This window comes from Penicillium psychrosexuale (genome assembly GCF_028828465.1).
Source record: "Penicillium psychrosexuale strain IBT 29551 chromosome Unknown utg000004l, whole genome shotgun sequence".
In the NCBI taxonomy this organism is placed as follows: Eukaryota; Fungi; Ascomycota; class Eurotiomycetes; order Eurotiales; family Aspergillaceae; genus Penicillium; species Penicillium psychrosexuale.
The window spans coordinates 5,227,808-5,246,648 of record NW_026643189.1 but is presented as its reverse complement, the minus strand read 5'-3'; the positions used below and the strand labels follow the sequence as shown (position 1 = coordinate 5,246,648).

The following is an 18,841-nucleotide window of genomic DNA, read 5'->3' as shown; positions in this document are numbered from 1 at the left end:
TAGTTGAGCGTCCAAGCCTTCAAACTTTTATTACGCCAAAAGACTTATACTACTAACTATTCTTTCTCTTGCTTTAGCTAGTTCGGGTGAGAAAATATGATGCCTAAGTATCCTTTGTATGGCTAAGTCATACAAAAGATACCTAGCTTCTAGATCTTGGGTCTATGTTTATGGTGTTGCTTGGCAGGGCTATCCCTTGCAAGCGTTCAAGCGTTCAAGCGGAAACATCGGTCGTGGCAATACAACCAAGGAAGCGTGGCTACTATGCTCCTTCTCCCCCTATTTCTCTAGACTGCATCGGATCGGCAATAATGCTCAGACCAAGTTGCATATGTGTCTCGCGTCCCGCGGCTGGCAAGCAGCATTGAAAATGCCGTCGCGATTGGGGTTTCCCCAGCTGAACGGTGAATCTAGCGAATTAAATTGCTGGACCCTAGGAAAATTGCGCCAAGGCGTCAAAATCTAGAGGCTTCGGTACTTGGCTCGGGATGGAAAAGTCGTACTGCATAGTAAAAAGCTTCATCGGCTAGCCGTGTTCAAGTGCCATGGCGATGCTATTTACACGACCCCATGACAGCAATTTCTTTAGCGGCCTTCTGACTCGCCGGTACCGAGGCTTTCCAATCATGAACCGTGGAGTGCCTCCGCATTTCTCGCCATTTTCTCCCCATTTTCTCCCCCGAGGACCCGCAATGGAGCCAAAAACCCCGGAGAATAACTACCCCAGGCGCAGGAGAGCTCCGACTGGGCAAACGCGTGGGATTAGTGTCTTGGCTATGCACACTCTGACATTTCTCAGAAGCCTTCAGATCTGTGGTTATTAGTGTTTGCCCCCGGTGCCCTCAAGTGGCTCACCCTGAGCCATAGTTTTTCCTGTAGTCCTCTTATTTAATACACCCACTCCCTTTGACCATTCTCACGACAATCAACACATCACCTGGTACTGAGACCACCTTTTTCATCGGGGGAACGCGAGCAAAATGCCGTCCTTTGAGTTGCAACCGAGCTCGTCTCGACGAGACGAGGTCGAGGAGGTGCCAGGCACGAAAGCGGACATTGATCTCATTGAGAGCGCAGGAAATGGACACGCAGTCACATCCGTCGAGTCGATGGTTGCTCGTCTGCCAAAAGCACACCGCGACTATCTGATGGAGCGACACGGGACTTTGGAACTCGATCCTATCCCCGGAATGAGTCCAGCTGACCCTTACAACTGGCCTGAGTGGAAGGTAAGTCAATATTCTCCCTGTTACAAAATCTTGAAACAGGACAAAAGCAAATGATCCCGTCAGACAGAATACTGATATGTCAACGCGCAGAAAATGACCAACCTTGTCCTTGTGGCGTTTCACGCCTGCATGGGCACATTTACCGCCGCCGGCATTATCCCTGCCTTTTTAGACATCTCCACAGAGCTCGGCGTCGGAATGCAAGATGCTAGTTACTTGACCTCTTTGCAAATTGCCATCCTTGGAGGTGCGCCTCTGTTCTGGAAGCCGCTGTCCAACAGGTATGGGCGCCGGCCAATCTTCCTCCTCTCTCTCATCTGCAGTCTTGTGTGTAATATCGGCTGTGCCAAGAGCACCACATATGCCTCTCTGGCGGCTTGCCGGGCCCTCGTGGCCTTTTTCATCTCGCCTGCCTCCGCCATCGGCAGTGCGGTTGTGATGGAGACAACCTTCAAGAAAGATCGCGGCCGTTACATGGGTGTTTGGACACTACTGGTCACCCTGGGTGTCCCCGTTGGGCCTTTCATTTTCGGCTTCGTCACCTATCGCGTTGGTTATCACTGGATCTTCTGGATCCTCGCAATTGTAAGTTCACATTCCCACGGTAGTCAATACTCTATTAATGAGCTGATACATCTAAAGATCAACGGCTGCCAGTTCATCTTGTATCTGTTCCTTGGCCCTGAAACTCGTTATCTGGGCGGCGGCATCGACAGCAAGGAGTCAACGATGAAGATCGAGTACATGTCACTGCGACGGATCGACCCCACACCATTCTCATGGTTCGAGTTCATCCGTCCACTGACCATGGCCCGACACCCATCAATCCTCATCCCAGCGTGCGCATACGCAATGGTTTTCCTCTTCGGCAACATTCTCGCAACCGTCGAGATTCCCCAACTCCTGCAAGAGAAGTTCGAACTCAACGCCGAACAGCTTGGCATGCAGTTCCTAGGCGCAATTATAGGATCCGTAATCGGCGAGCAAATGGGCGGCGTGCTGTCAGACTTCTGGATGAGCCGGCGCAGCCGACGCATCAACCGCAAGACCGAGCCGGAATTCCGTCTGTGGCTCAGCTACTTCGGTTTCGCGCTCACCATAATCGGCATCATCGTCTTCCTGGTCTGCACGCAGGAGTCACCCAGCGGACACTGGAACGTAACGCCCATTATCGGCACCGCTATTGGCGCTGTCGGGAACCAGCTGGTCACCACGGTAATGATCACCTATGCTATCGATTGCTTCCCGCAGGAAGCTGGTAACATTGGTGTGTTCATCACGTTTGTCCGGCAGATTTGGGGCTTCCTTGGTCCTTTCTGGTATGTTTTCTTTCTCTGCGTTTCATTTTGCAAGGTCGTCGCTAACCTCAGCTCAGGTTTGCTCCCATGTTCGAGACTGTCGGTATCGCTCCCAGCGCGGGAATTGGATCTGCGCTGGTTGTCTGCGTCAGTGTCATTCCCACCATCTTCTTGCAATGGCGGGGTAAGGGTTGGCGTAGCGAGGAGTAAAGGCACTGGGATGGAAATTGACTTCGGTTTCGGTGTTTCACGTTCACAATTTTCGATGTTATTGTCTCGGGCTTGGGTTTTCTAGAGTATCAGTGGGTATGATATAGAGTGATCGGGTTCGGGTTCGGGTTAGATGAGTCGGCATCGAACACGGCAACGTGGTTCTAGATTGCATATAGGTAGCTTGACCAATGAATAATTGTATGATTCTTCAAAGAGCTTTGGCAATGGGCGAGAGACAATACACCTGGTTAGTACATAACAGCAGCATCAAAAAGACAAGTTGAGTTCTGCTCAAGAAATCACATCGCCATCTGTAGGGATCTGTAGGGATGTGTATAGAGGCATAAAAATTCGATATCACCTGGAACAGCAACACTCCTATAAAGAAAGGAGTAGAAGATAAAGAGAAGGATTTTAAATCAACAATAGAGATCTAGCAAAAACTCCTTTGAAAAAAAGAGCCAGAGACTATCTCTTAAGGACCACTCCGGGCGGGAACAGCTCGGGACACCGACCCGATATAATTCCGTAGCGCGGGTCAACGAGGCCCACGGGCGGCCCTGGCAGACAATTGACAACTGCCGGGTGAAGAGTTTCTTGCAGCCCTGCTTAAATGTTTCCAGCATGCACCATAAATGAAGGAGTGAGATGTTATTCCTATACAGTTCTACTATGGGGTTCATGCTATACAATCAAATATACTAGTACGATAGTTACATTTGATCAGTAAAAGGCCAAGCATCAAATCCAAGGTTTTGCCTTTTCCTAGACACTTTAGCGAGCTTTTGTCTACAACACAGTTGTCCGAAGTTATACAGGGCGATGTGTGGGAGAGACTTACTCCGGGTAAGGAAAAATTCATTTCCGGTTGGGTTCTGTGATTGGTCAAAGCTTCGCGATATAGCTGTTGACTCGCGTTTTTGCAGAATCCCTTACCTTGTGGTTTGGAGCCAGGATTTGAATATATCTATGTTGTAGTTCGGTGGATTGGATGGTCATTATTAGTGGCCGCCTTTATTGCGCCGTATATAGGGAACTTTGGATGGTTGTGCAGGAAATCATCCCGCACAGAGTTTACGTGACTACGGCATATATATGATTTTACAGTTGCCAGAGCAGCTCAAAGTCCCATTGACTATATATAATTGGAGACTATTGTTTCAAGAAGTCACATCTATCGTTTTATATCCTGGAATAATCACTGATGCTCAATCTTGTTGATAAGTGTTCCAACGTGAGGTAGCAACTCAACGGCGAACTCGTCGCCAGCCTTGAAAAATTCCTTCGGATTCCTAGCTGCTCCGACACCGGGCGGAGTGCCGGTCAGGATGATTGTACCGGCAGGCAGGGTGGTGCCTTGGGAGAGGAAGCTGATTAGTTGAGGGACGCTGAAGATCAGGTCACTGCGATGAAATTCAATGTTAGTTGATGTTATTTTGTATACCAGAAGCAATGGGAAGCAAATATAACGTACGTCAAGGGGCAGTTCTGCATTATGTTGCCGTTCTTGAGACCACGAATCTGAAGCTTGCTGGCATCAGGGACGAGAGCAGCGGAAACGAGAACGGGGCCTATAGATACCGAGTCAGTGTAAAATTCTCCTGGATATTATACAGTCCATGAACAAACCAATCGGGCATGCGCCATCAAAGCCCTTTGAAAAAGACCACTGGCTCTGATTCATCTGAGAGGCGCGACTAGAAACATCGTTCGCAGCTGTGTAGCCAAGAACGTAGTCGAGGGCCTCGGACTCGGGCACATCCTTAGCGTCACGGCCAATGACAATAACCATCTCAGACTCGTAGTCGCCTGTGTTATCTTGCTGTGTAATCTTGGGAAGAACTGTTGGTGCAGGCCAAGGGTCAGCCAGAGAGCTGGCCGGCTTCATGAACAATGTCGGCACTTCGGGGATTGGGAGACCCATCTCCTTGGCGTGGGAAGCATACTATAGTGCGCATTAGCAACTTCATTTCTCTTGAATGTTCCTTTCATGATTAAAACCCACGTTCAAGCCAATACAGCGAATAGTTCCAACCTCGCTTTGCGCCAAGGGGGACAGAATCCGCGCGATGGTCTCCGTCGCATCAGTCACCTGGCCAGGGCTCAGGACTGAAGTACCGGAGAACGGGCGTACTGAAACCTCCTTCCCCTGGTAGAGAGCCAATCCAACATCCAACTTAGGATCGACGGGCTCCCCGATTAGAACCTTGGCGGGGTTTGACTTAGGGACAAAGCGTACCAAGCCTATTTGCCGTCAGTCTGGATATCCGGGTCAATCTGAGAGAGTTCTTACGCGAAAACGTAGATGCGATTTTGGACATGATTGTATTAATTGGAGAATCAAAAGAGGATACAAGTGAATTGAAGCAGAAACCCCATATATAATAAGAGCTGTCGCGACCGATAGCGGAGTATGTCTACCCCGGCACTGTATAAGCCGGAGGGGCAGCTTCCCACAATGTGGGGAAGTGGCGAGCGCGGCCGATTTCAGCTTGGAGAATAAAAAGAACAAAATCCCCGCGATGGTCGTGGTTGTGTAGTCATTATTCCTATCCGTATCCCATCGTCATGTCTGCTCCTAAAGGTCCCTTCCACCTGGTTAGTGTCAACACCGCTCCCGAACGCGCCAGGCGCCTTATCGGCCGCGTCGCCGAGGCTCTGAGCGATCGGTACACTATCATCCACGTCGACAACTGCGAGAGTAAGCATATTGAGCGTCATTATTGAGAGTGAATCTCGGCTGACAGAATCTCGCACAGGAATCGACGAGGTCGAGGCCAAGGTCAAGCAGCACAACCCGGAGGTTCTGGTAAGTCCGAACTTCGGGATTTCCGAACATTCCCAAGCTGGAATTTCAAATTAACGTCCTGAACAGTTCAGCGCCTCTATGTGGACCGCTGAGGAGGCTGCGCAGATTCACCAAATTGCTCGCTCTGTTCGACCTGATATCAAGCTGCATGCCATTCCCGAGGGCTTGCAGGTCGAGCGTGGCCCTGATGCCATTGTTGAATATCTGCTTGAGAAGGTGCCGGTGCTGCTGGACAGCTAAACATTGTAAATATATATGACCATGATATATCCGTGTCTCAATAAACGTTCGATGACTAGTATTTATGACGTTGCTCTCAGTTAGGTCCACGGGTATGGAAACTTTGCCTTGTGATATCTCCGCAGGCACCATAGTATGTTCTTCTAAGCCGCAAAGTAACCGCATTAAACGCATTTTATGCTGATGAAACAGAGAAGACAGAAAGCCATACAGGGCTTTTTAAAATATTGGAACTTTCGATAGCCTGGCAAATCCGACTTCAGAAATGAGTCAGTCGGCCAGAAGCGAGACAGTCGACGAGAAAAGAAGGGTCCCGTGACTACACTAACTCTGAGTGACTTTAACTACATGCGAACCACCTACAAGCAACCTCTCGGTGTTTAAATACGGTGATTATACTGATACGTTTCGGGAAATTGAACCAGCAAGAATATGCACAGCCTGATACAGCATTCTATAGTGGCATCTCGTACGGCACCCTTGACCACCCTTGGCCACCCTTGGCAATGCCACACACCGAGATATATCTGTGCAATGATCCGGGGCTGAGTGGTTCCTGCCCATCGATTGGCTCCAGTCTACCAAAAATTCTGAAACCAGAAGCAACCGCCTCTCGCTGAGATTTGTGGATCCATCGAGCGAAACTGGACGAGTAATCTACAGCCCCCAAGCCCTCAACACGGCACCTGCTCAATACGACAATTCTGCCCAAAAATGGTCACTCGATGGCTTCCTATCCAATAGTTATTCGGTGAACACGAGCTCCATCCCGCTTCAACCCCTTGGCACCTTGGCATTCAGGGTCAGCCAGGTATAACTCCCGGGTTATCACTTCACTAGGCACAAAACGAATCATTTTCACGGTCAAAGCCCGTGCTTATAAGCTCATGCTCGACCGGGGCATTTTCTAGTTCTCTGTTTTCTTCTTGTTGATGAAAATCTAGAATAATGAGCTGACAGACGATTCTATCTCGATATTCTATAAGCTGATTCACGAGTTCGAGAGCAATGTTACTTCGTCGCCCTTTTCTCACAATCCTGGCCTTACTAGCCGTCCCAACGCGGGTATTATCACGAAAGGGCGGCGATGGCTCTAGCAGCGACAGCGATAGTGGTAGCTCCAGCGGCTCCAGTGATAGCGATGACACCTCTTCGTCAACACCATCCTCAGGCGGACTCGACTGCTTTGATACCCACCGCCTTGACTTTGACGATCTTCAACCTTCGCACTACGACCAATACAATCGGGAACCACGCCGTGGTCATGCTAGTGCTTACAGCGATTGGGATGGCGTCTTCTTCAAAGGCTCAGCCAGTTTCAAATACACAATCCAAACACCACCTAACAATTTGACAGAAGGCGACATCGTTAGTTCATCTTTCATCACATGCCCCGTTGGCACACAATCCATGCGCATGCTAGGCGCTGCATGGGTCGCTGCCAAAGCTCCCACTCCCGCCGGACCTCTCAATCCCATCACGTTGGGGTTCAAGGCCTGGAAGAGCAACGTGCGCGTCTCGGATATCGATTATTCATACAGTGTCTGCGAAAACGTGGATATCATGCGCCTCACTACGACGGTGGACTGGTACAATGAAACTTCAGTCGAGAAGGCCATGGATGCAGTTGCGTTAAATATAACCCAGGCGGCTGATAACAACAAGATTCTGTTCGACGGGGTCTATGATCTTAAGGACTGGGCAGATAGTGAAAGGAGCTCCATGGAACCAGCACGCTATGACAACGCCGGTCTTTCGGATCAGATGATTTCCCTTCCGGATAGTCTATGCTCCGAGTACAGCAATTTGGGTAAAATCCTCATTGGATGGCCCATTGGGACACACATCAATGGGTCTATGACCAATGAAACTCTTGAGTTGGGGTTTTCTGGCTCGACAATTGCTGGGTTTTCACATCGTTATCCATGGCCGGACACCGACACGGAAGTAAATGTGACTTTCGAATTTACATTTGCGGGCAGTTATGATGCTGCGAATTCATCGCAGGTGGTTCTACCAGGGGCGTCGAGCCACAATGCGTCGCTAGTCACATTTGAGAGGGCGACTGGTAGTGCCACTGTCACAAGTCTCTCATTGTACTCTGTACTACTATCTTTGTTAGTCAGTGTTGGGGTGATATTTGTGTGAGTATACAACTCTGGAAGGAAATATATAATTGCTTCGCTTCGCTTCGCTTCGCTTCGCTTCGCTCCGCAATCAAGTTATCATCAATATATTCTCCCTTCTACTTCCTTTTCGTTGTCATGAAAAAACTTAAGAACAAGAGAATTCATTTTCAAGTTATCCTCCACCTTTGCTAACACCTCAATAGCCCAGCATCACTAGGACATATACCTAAATATTAAACCGAAGAAGTCGCAAATGGCAGTAATTTGTCACTCCATACTTAGTAACCATTTTTGCCTGGGACGATTCCATAGCAAGGACCATTCTTGCTAAACATGGCCCGCAAGTCTTGGACAATAAATTCAGGAACCTCCCAAGCGGCAAAGTGACCTCCACGAGGATGCTCGTTCTGTTGAACAACTGGACCTAGGCCAGTGGCCCAAGAGCAAGGAATGACAGAAATTTCACGAGGAAGGTGTGCAATTGCCAGCTTCACTCGCGGGACGTATGCAATCAAGTCCTTGTAGGATATTCCCTTGACCACCTCAGCGTGAAAAGCTTCATAGTATATGCGGACACTAGCAGAGGGTCCGGCTGTAGAAAACCAGTAGATAGATATCCATGTTAGGATCTCGTCGTCGGTCCAGGCATATGAGTCTGTCCAGTCGTGCAGCTTCTCGTAAATCCAGGCTAACAAGGCAACAGGGCTGTCTTCTAGTGCTGCTCCAATGGTCTGTGGCTTGGTGCTTTGGAGTTGGTTGTAACCGAAGCCTTCTCGATTAAACCACTCAGTCCTTTCGCGACCTGCCTTTTCCCGGTCATTGTACGGCAGCAATGCGTGTTGCAGGGCTGTCCATGGGTTATTGATGAATTTAGGGGGCTTGGCCAGCACCATGTTTATATGAGAGGCTCGGCAGTGCTCGGGGTATAGTAGACCGATGGTTCTAGTAATCCAGAATCTCCAATCTCCTCCCTGGGTCACTGTGCATAATGGAGTTAGTTCAGGGCTACATTTTGGTTCTTTTCGACCTATACCATACTGATCATAGCCCAGCTTGATCATGAGCTTGTGTAGGACTTCGGCATATTGTGCAAGGCCAAAGCCACGTTGAGTCACTCCTGAAGAGAAACCGAAATTGGGCAGCGATGGAGCCACAACGTGGAATGCAGGACTGTGGTCGTCGCCTTTCAGCATCGGTAGCAGTTTCGTGACTTCAACGAACGATCCCGGCCCTATTTAGAGATTAGACACCGCACAGCGATAGGACAAATTATAGATTCGATTAATGAGGATACGGATACTCACATCCATGGCTAAAAAGTAGTGGAATTGCGTTCTTGTTGGTGTTGATTTGGTGGACATCTACATGTTGAACCGCGTGAATCTCGGACACTGAGGAATCCGTATTGCGTAAAACTCACAGTGGATATCCAAACTGCCAAACCCATCTACCTCGATCCGCGTTTGATATTGAGGCAGTTCATTCAACTTGGCTTCTGCCTTCCGCCAGTCAAAGCCATCCTTCCAATACTCTATGAGTCGCTGCACTTCTTTCACGGGAGTTCCAAAATCCCAAGGATCTTGTTCAGCGGACTCCAGCTGAGTTGCGAATTTGGTAAGTGCTAGGCGTTGCTGGAGGTCTTGGAGATTCTCATCAGGAATGGAAATATTGTACAGTTTCGGTTGGTCAGCCATAACGAAGTAGTTCGATTTAATTCGATGAAAACTAGAAGCTATCTGACGAGGCAGTGGAGCAGGAGCAGTGTTGCGGGGGAGACTTTGAGCTTGAGATGAAGTCGGTCAGTTACAAATCTCCGAGGCCCGGGGGCTTCACCGCCGGGTATCCCACAGGCCTTAACGCCTAACTAGTACGGAGTACCGGGACAATGTTTACTCACTAGTGCTCTGTTGCTGTTCGATATTATGCTATGTCACGCTCTTGAACTCTTAAATTAAATCATCTACCATTTATTGACCACATTACCCTAATAAAATGATCCAAGAACAACTTAGAAGTCGTAAGAAATTTTACAATAAATAAATGCCCTGAGTCAGGAGGGTGGACGGCCTTGGGGTGGGGGCTTCGAGGGGCTTTGAGGCCGACAATTGTACCTAAATGTCCCCTGGAAAGTGCGCCCCTGGTGGCGCAAGGCCCCGATCGAGGACTCGGCTCCTTCCCGGTCTTCGAATCCCCGGGAGAGTGTAGGCCGGGCCCGGGGCCTTCCAACGTTGGGGCCCCTGAGGCCATGAAAGTAGCTTAGTCAGCAAGCAGCTGGCCCGCGGGCCCGGGCGGTAATTCCAAGGTTTCCAATCATTGATCTCTTGATACTTGCCATTCTCTCAACCTGAAATCGGAACATGTTCTCTCTCCGGACTGTTGCACGCGGTGCTCCAGGTATCCGGGCTTTCTCCACAGCCCGGATACTGCAGACCAAGCTGGCATATCAGGTCTTTGGTCCGGAAAAAGACCAAGCTGTCCGGGACCCCATCCTGTTTCTACACGGTTTATTTGGGTCAAAACAGAACAACCGCAGTATTAGCAAGTAGGTTTCGGGACCAGATCTATGAATCAAACTTCCTGTTCTTACATATCTCTTAGGATTTTGGCACGGGATCTGAAATGCCAGATCTTCGCACTGGTAAGTTTCCGCTTGTCCCCGGAAAGACATGAACAAAACGTCATTTAAGAATCCTAAACAAATCTGCACAGGATCTACGTAACCATGGCCATTCTTTCCATGCACGCGAGCAGAATTACGGCGTCATGGCGGAGGATGTACAGGAATTCATCAAACAGCACAAACTGGACAAATGTGTCCTGATCGGGCATTCCATGTATGTGATCATACTCCATGTCAACCGTAGCTCAAGTGCTCTTCAAATACTAACAATCAAAGGGGTGCCAAAGTGGCAATGGCGGTAGCATTGCGCGCCCCCGAATGCGTGTCAGCTTTAATCCCCGTTGATAACGCACCGGTGAATGCAGCACTGCAGAGCGATTTCCACAAATATATCCGCGGCATGCAGAAAATCGAAGATGAGAAGGTGTCAACGCAATCTGATGCTAACAAAATTCTCGAGCATTATGAAAAGGTAAGGGGTGGTCATCTTTTTAACTAGGGGAGAAGGCGTGGCGATGAGCCTTGTACCCTTCGGTAATTTTTAGCATGCTAACACTACCCAGTCTCTTCCAATTCGTCAATTCCTTCTCACCAACTTGATACGCTCTGAAGATAACACACTCAAGTCCCGAGTGCCGCTATCCATCATCGGCGGTGCATTAAATAATATGGCCGATTTTCCTTTCAAGGAATCCGATAACCTCCATTATTATGGCCCGACGCTCTTTGTTCGTGGCACTAGGTCTAAGTATGTTTCGGACGACACTGTGCCGGCTATCAAGAAGTTTTTCCCCAACGCGCAGATTGTGGACGTCGAAGCGGGTCACTGGCTCATTTCTGAGAAACCGGAAGAATTTCGCCAAGGTAATTCCCTATTGACAATAATTAATAATAGTTTATGGCTTACACGATGATAATAGCGGTCGTGAAGTTTTTGAAGTCGATATAATTTGGGACGGCATTATTGGGTTAGGATATCGGTCACGTGACTTAGAATTTAGACGCATATGTACTAGAGATTTCCATTGTACAGTAATAATTCACTCATTGGTGTGCTGAGTAATATCGATTTGAATAGAAGATCGCCCGGCTTTGAGCCTATCGACCGTGTGGCGAAGACGTATCTAATAATGCTTCCTCTTAAAGCTGGATTGCGTAGATATCGATGGTTCACGTGGGAAGTCGTAATTCGAGAGTGACGGAGGGGGAAGAACGAGCCCACGGCGATAGTTGTGAGAACATAATATGTAGGAGATCAGGTTTGGACCTGCTCATTCATTCTGCTTGTTCCGCTTTCGCTTCTTGCCAGGTCTGCTTGATGAATAAAACAGATCTTCTGCCTGCTCCGCCCTCTTCTTTGCCCTCTTCTTGTCTTTTCTGTTGGAGCCTGAAGCAAAATATGACGGACCAGAAGAGCTAGGAGCCGGGGAATAGTCAATTACCGAAGAGGATTCGGTTGTGTTTCTTTCGTCATCGGAGTCTATTACAGAGGACACCCGTCGCTTCCCTTTCAAATGTAGAACCTGACGGGGTTCGGCGGATTTGCCAGAATACGGCGACGGATGACCGGAGCTGGGTCCACTGGGCGTTTGTGAGCGCTGTCGAGCCTGCATCGCAGTGTGATTTGACTTCGAACCGCTTGGTGTGCAATTTTCGGCCGGACCCTTCCCGTTGACCTGCACTGGCTGATATGAACCTAGAGCAGGGCCCATGGGGACTGTCTTGGGGGTTGTGGTAAGTCTTGGAATAAAAACACGACCGTTTGGTTGTGATTGAGGAGTTTCCTGTCCATCGATGCGCTCCTCCATTGGTCTATCAAGAATATCGGAAATCTTTGCTCCCCCTGCAAGCGCCTTGAAAGTATCTTCAGCTTTCCTCAGACGTTTGATGTACATCTTCACCTCATCCCCCTGCTCAGTGAATTTCTCCAGTGATACCGGTGGCTCCCGCTCTTCAAGGGCTTTCACCTTTTCCCGGAGTTTGCCGAAATCGTTCTCTTCGGTTGCGTTATGACCTTCCAACTCTTTGAGCTTTGTCCTGAGTGCCCCAAGATCCGCTTTCTCCGCTGTGCTTAGGGCTTCCAAGTCTTTCAGTTGTTTCCGGAGTTCGTTGAGAACTTCATCCTCGGTTTTGTTCCGACCTTCCAGGCTTTCTAGCCTCATCGAGATATTGCCAAGACCATTTTGCGTGGTAGCGTCTCTCTCCTCCGCGGCTTTTGTTAACTCGGCGACCGCTTTTTGGACGGATTCGAGTGTCGAGAAATGAGCATCAATCCTACCGATGAATGGATCGATCTTTCTTATAGACTCATTGATGTTGTCAAATTGTGCAGACTGCTCAGAGGCCGTTTGATCCATGCCTCCGATGGCGTCGTCTTGGGCGGAGATCCTGTTGGATAAATCACTCCATTGATGAAGATTTCTCTGAAACTCATCACTATGCTCCTTGATTTCTTTCTCAATCGGTGCAATCTTGTCGGAAAGGCCTTTAACCTCTTGGAGCAAAGTCGGCAACTGAGTCAAGGTCTGGAGCTGCTCGGATGACACATGTGCTGCTTGAGACCTTGCTGCGCAGGCCTGGGCATTTTCTGTATCTGCCTTGAATCGATTCGTATCTGCCTTGAACGTCTCTGTATCTCTCTGGAGCGCAGAAATTCTGCCGTCAATTTCAGTCTGGTAGGCCGTCAATTGTTGACTGAGTTTATCAACAGAGGGGTACATTTGTTGCATGGCATGTGCCATGGAATTGACTAAGTCGCCAGTAGTGATGTTGGACCACCGTGTTTCTAATGACCGAATGCCCCTAGAGAGAGATTCAATTCTACTCTCGCACTTTGTTACAGCCCGAGGAAGGTCGGAGACTGGAGTAAGGCGGGTTTCAAATCCATCTAGTCCGTTTTTGATGTCGTTTTGGAGGTGGTTTTGGAGGCGCTGCAAACTCCCAGACAAACTGGTCCTAAGTTGGTGAAGGCCCGCGGCGAGTGTATTTTGATTGGTGGTCATTTCCTTGGAGGTTGCGGTCAGGTCCTGCACCTTTCTCAAAGTGTCATCCTGTTTGGTTTCCATTGATTCCTGGCTCGACTCTTGGTTTCTGCGTAAAGCGCTCAACTCATCCAGACGGGCGACATCCACCTCATGATGGAGGTCCTTAATCTTGTTGAGTAAAGTTGTGTACTCCTGGACTCTTCTTTCCAGGGACACCATTCTTGTAAGCACCCCGCTGTGGGGAGTTGGTGGTGCTTCTGACGAGAGCCCGCCGCCGTTATCGAGGTTTTGTTGCTGGGTTCTGAGTGAGGCCAGGAGATCTTCTTGAGCGGTAATTTGCGCCGTGGTCTCCTGCCTTTGGGTTTCCAGGTCAGTTTCAATTTGTGAGATTTGAGTCGACGCGCTATTGTTGAGATCATGTCGTTTATTATTGAGCGACCTGAGATTGCTTTCAATGTCACGAAGCTTGCCCTCAGCGTGTTCATTCGCAGTTTTCAATTTGCCGCCAAGATCCGAGATATTGGTCTCCAGCTTCTGGTTGGAATTTCTCAATTCTTCCTCGACGGTGTCAACCATCTTCTCGACGGTGGAGATCTTGTCATCAAACTTCTTGTCGGCAGCCTTCACTTCATCCTCAAGTTCTGAAATTTTATTCGTGAATTGACCATTGCGTTTCATTTGATGGGAGACTGAGTTCGCAATTCTATTCATGTATCCCATTACCTCGTCCAATCCATTCGGGTTCTCTAGGGAATGCTGCACTTTGTCCAGCTTTCTTTTGAGTTCGTCGATATCTTGGCCCTGGCTTCGCATGTCCGTTTGGACTCTGTCGAATTCGGCATTCCCTTTCATTGGATTATCGCCGCTGCTGGTTGGGCCTAGGCCTTCCCTCATTTCCTTGATTGTGGACTCCAGATTCCCGATCCTTTCAGGTATCTTTTCAAGCTGGGGTTGAGGCTTGTACTGCGACAACGTCGAATGAAAATTATCCTGCGCCTGATTGGAGAGTAACCGATGCTGCATGATCGATTTGACGTGGATGGCCAATTCATTTTTGGCCGCGTCCAGCTGCTGCTGGAAGAGAGCGATGACGCTCGGAAATTGTTGAGATTGCTTTGCCCTCTGTAAGTTTTTGGTGATAGAACCTATCTCATTTTGGAGTCTCTCTTTCTCTTCCTCGCACTTGTTCACTTTGATCAATGAGTTGACCAAATCAGAGATGGACAATGCACCTTGACGAATGGGCGCGCTTGGGCTTTCTATTGACGTAGGTCCCGCGGCGCTGTTAGGGATAGAGAGTGGAGACACCTGTGGGAGCGATTTCGCAGGGGATTTCTGGATGAGGGCGGGTGTTGCAGGGAGGTTTAGGTGTGCCTGTTGGGCAGTTGACGATTGGGAATCAACTGATTGCCTAACAGCACCGGCAAGCCGAGGATCTTGCGCCTTGGTCGGGGATGACCCAGGCAGAAGTAGGCCCGAGAGTCGCTTGCGGGGATTGAGGTTCGGAGAGTCAACATCCATTCTGCTGGCCATATTCCCTGCAATGAATGTATTGCAAAATACTCATCGTATTCGCAGCAGAACTGAAGTAATTGTTTCGGCGGTCGACTTGTGAGACGAAGTCTACACGGCAGTCCTATAATGGAACGCTTAAGGTGCAATATTAACGCGTCCACTGCATGAAGACTTGGAGGTAGGTATTGTTGAAAACGCCCAGTAAATTCCCCCTGAGGTAGTCAAGGGAACTAGATATGTCTCATAGAACGTGTTATAAGTACCAAATTTGTAGAATTCAAGCCATGCAAATAAAACAAAGCAGAAATGAGGTCAAGCGGGTTCACCATTCCTTTCAGGAATTATTCTGCCGGGCGGTGACAGTATAATTCGGTCTGCGATCTGCCCTCTCTTCTTTTGCTTTGCTAGAGCTTTGGCGCATTTACCAACATAATCTTCCAGTTTAGAATAAGTTTCACTCTGGAAATCTTCAAATATGGCTGTGGTGAGTTACAATTCTTCTGTAATAACCTCACGGTTGCTGACACCAAAACAGCCAATCTCGACTGTCGCAGAGAGCAAGGAGCTCCGGGGACTGAACCTCATCGCCGCCCATTCGCATATCAGAGGCCTCGGTGTCGATGCAGACACTCTTCAACCTCGGGCATCATCCCAAGGCCTTGTGGGTCAGGAAAAGGCCCGGAAGGCTGCTGCGGTGATTTTGCAGATGGTGAGGGAAGGCAAGATTGCCGGTCGCGCTGTTCTGATCGCAGGACCTCCTAGCACCGGAAAGACAGCAATTGCAATGGGCATGGCACAATCTCTCGGACCGGACGTACCTTTCACCATGCTTGCTGCTTCTGAAATTTTCTCAATGGAGATGTCGAAGACAGAAGCCCTGACCCAGGCATTCCGGAGGTCCATCGGTGTGCGCATTAAGGAAGAGAGCGAAATCATTGAGGGTGAAGTTGTGGAGATTCAAATTGACCGGAGTGTTACTGGCGTGAGTGGATTCTCTATGCGGAATGAGTTCATAACATTGGATACTGACTACCTACAGGGCAATAAACAAGGAAAGCTCACGATCAAGACTACGGACATGGAAACGATTTACGACATGGGAACCAAGATGATTGATTCTATGACAAAGGAACGAGTAATGGCAGGAGATGTGATCTCGATCGACAAGTCCTCAGGCAAGATCACCAAGCTCGGTCGCTCATACGCACGCTCTCGAGACTACGACGCCATGGGCGCCGATACCAAGTTTGTCCAATGCCCCGAAGGCGAACTCCAGGTTCGCAAGGAGATCGTCCACACCGTCAGCCTCCACGAGATCGACGTCATTAACTCGCGTTCACAAGGCTTCCTGGCTCTCTTCTCCGGCGATACGGGCGAGATTCGGAGTGAGGTTCGGGACCAGATCAATACCAAGGTGGCTGAATGGAAGGAAGAGGGTAAGGCAGAGATTATTCCTGGTGTTCTGTTCATTGACGAGGTTCACATGCTTGATATCGAGTGTTACTCCTACATCAATCGTGCCCTTGAGGCTGAGTTGGCCCCTATCGTCATCATGGCTAGCAATCGCGGCCAGGCACGCATCCGCGGAACCACCTATACTTCTCCTCACGGTCTACCCCTCGACTTCCTCGATCGGGTTGTTATCGTCAGCACACATATGTACTCTGGTGACGAGATCCGTCAAATCCTCGCCATCCGAGCGCAGGAAGAAGAGATTGATCTTTCACCTGATGCACTCGCCCTTCTCACCAAGATTGGTCAAGAGTCAAATCTGCGTTATGCCAGCAACATTATCACTACTTCGCATCTCTTGAGTCAAAAACGCAAGGCGAAGGAGGTCAGTGTTGATGACGTCCAACGCAGCTTCCGATTGTTCTACGACCCTGCTCGGAGTGTGAAGTTCGTCAATCAATATGAGCAGCGCTTCATCGGTGACCAAGGTACCGTTAGCTTCACTGCTGCTACCAATGGCGACGCCATGGAGCTTTCTTAATTGGGTTACGTGTTTTTGTACTGGGCTATTCGGTGGGCAGTTAAGCGGGTCGAAAAAACTACACTGGATCTTGATTTTGATTTCGTTGTCGCATCAAACGATGTATGATAGGACTGGCGCTTCCTGTGTTTATTTGGCCTTTGAGATTCAATTGCAGTCCTCTGTTCTGGAGGATCTGATATTAATATTTCATTCATCAATGGTATTTTGTGTAGCCGAGGCAATGTCGTAGCTGATATGGGGGGATTATATTACAAGAAATTGACAGTGCCGCTCCACTGCCCTACATCTCCAACTTGACGGAACTCAACACCTTCGCCAAAGTAGCCTGCATTCTTCCATGAGTCCATCATCGCGCTATCGTACGGCCCATGGGCATCCCCTCCATCTCGAGCATCAGACCATCGATATTCCCACATGGCCGGACCTTGCTCAGTCATTCCCTCCGCAGGAGGGTCGATCCAGTCCTCGCCCGTGTCGTTGCGGTACTGCCGTGTGAGCATTTCGCGCTCTGTGTCATAGATATCTATTTGACCGCGGCCCATTAAAATATCGGCGGCGCCAGTGATAGAATCAATTGCTTTCTTCCGAGCCAGCTCATTGGGGTTCTCATCCGTCATCTCGGCATCCTCGACGGCGTTCTTCTTCTTATTCTTTTTGTTTTGCCACTTGGGCTTTCGGTGAAGCCCTTTGCCCAGTCGGGCCAGTGCCTCGAGTGTCGTTTCGCCGCGTTCGAGGTGGGTGATGATCGTCTTCAGGGCATCCGCTGTCAAAACGCTGTCGTCCATTCTGTCTTTCTCCTTGCGCTCTGCATCGCGTTGCTCGGCAGCCTCTTTGGCTTTCTTGATGTCCTTCTTAGAAACACCCTCCAGCCACGAGTCGTAGGCCGCGTCAGGGTCTACTGCTTTGCGGACGTAGTTGCCTTGGTCGTCGAATCGGCCCTCCTCTTGTTCTGTTCGCATGTTGAAGGCATCTAGGAGAGGTGCGTGTTTTTTCTTCCCACCCGCACCAAGTTCCTCGTCCACCACTTCGTCAATTCGTGCGCGTTCCTCTTCCCCGACTTCACTATCACTTCCATCTTCCTCCTCATCAATTTCGGCTGCACCCTTGCTCAGATCGACATGAAGTGCTCCTCCACCTTTTGAAGAAGCGACTTGGCCCTCGATCTCGTCGTCTCGTAGGAAACGAACGGACTTTTTCTTGTTTATGATCTCGTCGCCGTCGACTTCCTCTTCGCCGAAGTCCTCTTGTAGCTCGGCGAACATATCATCATCTTCCGCATCTTCCTTGGCTTGTTTGCGTGTGGGTTTCTCTTCTCTGCGCGCAGAAAACCCCTCGTTTTCGCTGTCGGAATCATAACCCTCGAGATTGACCGCCTTGCGTCTTATTCTTTGGCCACGTCTGCCAATCTCATCGGCGTCCAGTACTGCGTCTTCTTCGGGCGCATCAGCTGCAAGAGCTGAGGGGTTGCGAAGGTCGAAGCGGGGCTTCTTGTGCTCTGAGGAATCCTCCCCGTCGTCATTGTAGTGGGTACTGGCGAAATCTTCGCCTGCGCGCTTGGGGCGTGGCAATGAGCTCGACATGGCGCTTTAGGGGGCGATTTCGGTTGAAAACAAACGAGAAAGATAGTGTTGCGCAAATTGGAAGGGTAAATCACCTCTAAGAGAGCTGATTTCCTTGTCCGGGGTCGGACCGGAAAATCATGGCGGAGCGAGCTGCGTCACCGATGGCGATCCAAAGAGCGGCATATTGTACCTCAAATCAACCCGTCTCACACTTTTCTCTTTGTCCATCTTCAGTCTATTAAACCA

The 18,841-nt window shown here is 49.4% G+C and overlaps 9 protein-coding genes across 9 annotated transcripts; 5 read left to right on the top strand and 4 right to left on the bottom strand.

Annotated features, from left to right (window-relative positions):
• Window positions 1-980: 980 nt before the first annotated feature.
• Window positions 981-2,737, top strand: N7518_007883 (uncharacterized protein; the record flags this gene model as incomplete). Its single annotated transcript, XM_057188810.1, has 4 exons — window positions 981-1,229; window positions 1,320-1,814; window positions 1,872-2,548; window positions 2,605-2,737. 4 exons carry the CDS (start codon window positions 981-983, stop codon window positions 2,735-2,737), a joined length of 1,554 nt encoding a protein of 517 aa, XP_057040513.1.
• Window positions 2,738-3,938: 1,201 nt separating this feature from the next.
• N7518_007882 (fumarylacetoacetate hydrolase family protein) lies at window positions 3,939-5,061 on the bottom strand (the record flags this gene model as incomplete). Its single annotated transcript, XM_057188809.1, has 5 exons — window positions 3,939-4,143; window positions 4,215-4,311; window positions 4,370-4,685; window positions 4,746-4,984; window positions 5,034-5,061. 5 exons carry the CDS (start codon window positions 5,059-5,061, stop codon window positions 3,939-3,941), a joined length of 885 nt encoding a protein of 294 aa, XP_057040512.1.
• Window positions 5,062-5,308: 247 nt separating this feature from the next.
• Window positions 5,309-5,789, top strand: N7518_007881 (uncharacterized protein; the record flags this gene model as incomplete). The annotated part of the gene is made up of 3 exons (XM_057188808.1): window positions 5,309-5,441; window positions 5,500-5,549; window positions 5,616-5,789. The coding sequence occupies 3 exons, from the start codon at window positions 5,309-5,311 to the stop codon at window positions 5,787-5,789; spliced, it is 357 nt and encodes a 118-aa protein (XP_057040511.1).
• Window positions 5,790-6,797: 1,008 nt separating this feature from the next.
• On the top strand, window positions 6,798-7,937 carry N7518_007880 (uncharacterized protein; the record flags this gene model as incomplete). The annotated part of the gene is made up of 1 exon (XM_057188807.1): window positions 6,798-7,937. One exon carries the CDS (start codon window positions 6,798-6,800, stop codon window positions 7,935-7,937), a length of 1,140 nt encoding a protein of 379 aa, XP_057040510.1.
• A 259-nt stretch (window positions 7,938-8,196) lies between these two features.
• Window positions 8,197-9,612, bottom strand: N7518_007879 (epoxide hydrolase; the record flags this gene model as incomplete). Its single annotated transcript, XM_057188806.1, has 4 exons — window positions 8,197-8,897; window positions 8,952-9,149; window positions 9,223-9,279; window positions 9,339-9,612. 4 exons carry the CDS (start codon window positions 9,610-9,612, stop codon window positions 8,197-8,199), a joined length of 1,230 nt encoding a protein of 409 aa, XP_057040509.1.
• Window positions 9,613-10,275: 663 nt separating this feature from the next.
• Window positions 10,276-11,487, top strand: N7518_007878 (uncharacterized protein; the record flags this gene model as incomplete). The annotated part of the gene is made up of 6 exons (XM_057188805.1): window positions 10,276-10,460; window positions 10,517-10,556; window positions 10,628-10,752; window positions 10,815-11,010; window positions 11,102-11,402; window positions 11,459-11,487. 6 exons carry the CDS (start codon window positions 10,276-10,278, stop codon window positions 11,485-11,487), a joined length of 876 nt encoding a protein of 291 aa, XP_057040508.1.
• Window positions 11,488-11,809: 322 nt separating this feature from the next.
• Window positions 11,810-15,043, bottom strand: N7518_007877 (uncharacterized protein; the record flags this gene model as incomplete). The annotated part of the gene is made up of 1 exon (XM_057188804.1): window positions 11,810-15,043. One exon carries the CDS (start codon window positions 15,041-15,043, stop codon window positions 11,810-11,812), a length of 3,234 nt encoding a protein of 1,077 aa, XP_057040507.1.
• Window positions 15,044-15,512: 469 nt separating this feature from the next.
• Window positions 15,513-17,030, top strand: rvb2 (RuvB family ATP-dependent DNA helicase reptin; the record flags this gene model as incomplete). The annotated part of the gene is made up of 3 exons (XM_057188803.1): window positions 15,513-15,521; window positions 15,573-16,019; window positions 16,077-17,030. The coding sequence occupies 3 exons, from the start codon at window positions 15,513-15,515 to the stop codon at window positions 17,028-17,030; spliced, it is 1,410 nt and encodes a 469-aa protein (XP_057040506.1).
• A 251-nt stretch (window positions 17,031-17,281) lies between these two features.
• Window positions 17,282-18,613, bottom strand: N7518_007875 (GYF domain-containing protein; the record flags this gene model as incomplete). The annotated part of the gene is made up of 1 exon (XM_057188802.1): window positions 17,282-18,613. One exon carries the CDS (start codon window positions 18,611-18,613, stop codon window positions 17,282-17,284), a length of 1,332 nt encoding a protein of 443 aa, XP_057040505.1.
• Between the last annotated feature and the right edge of the window lie 228 nt (window positions 18,614-18,841).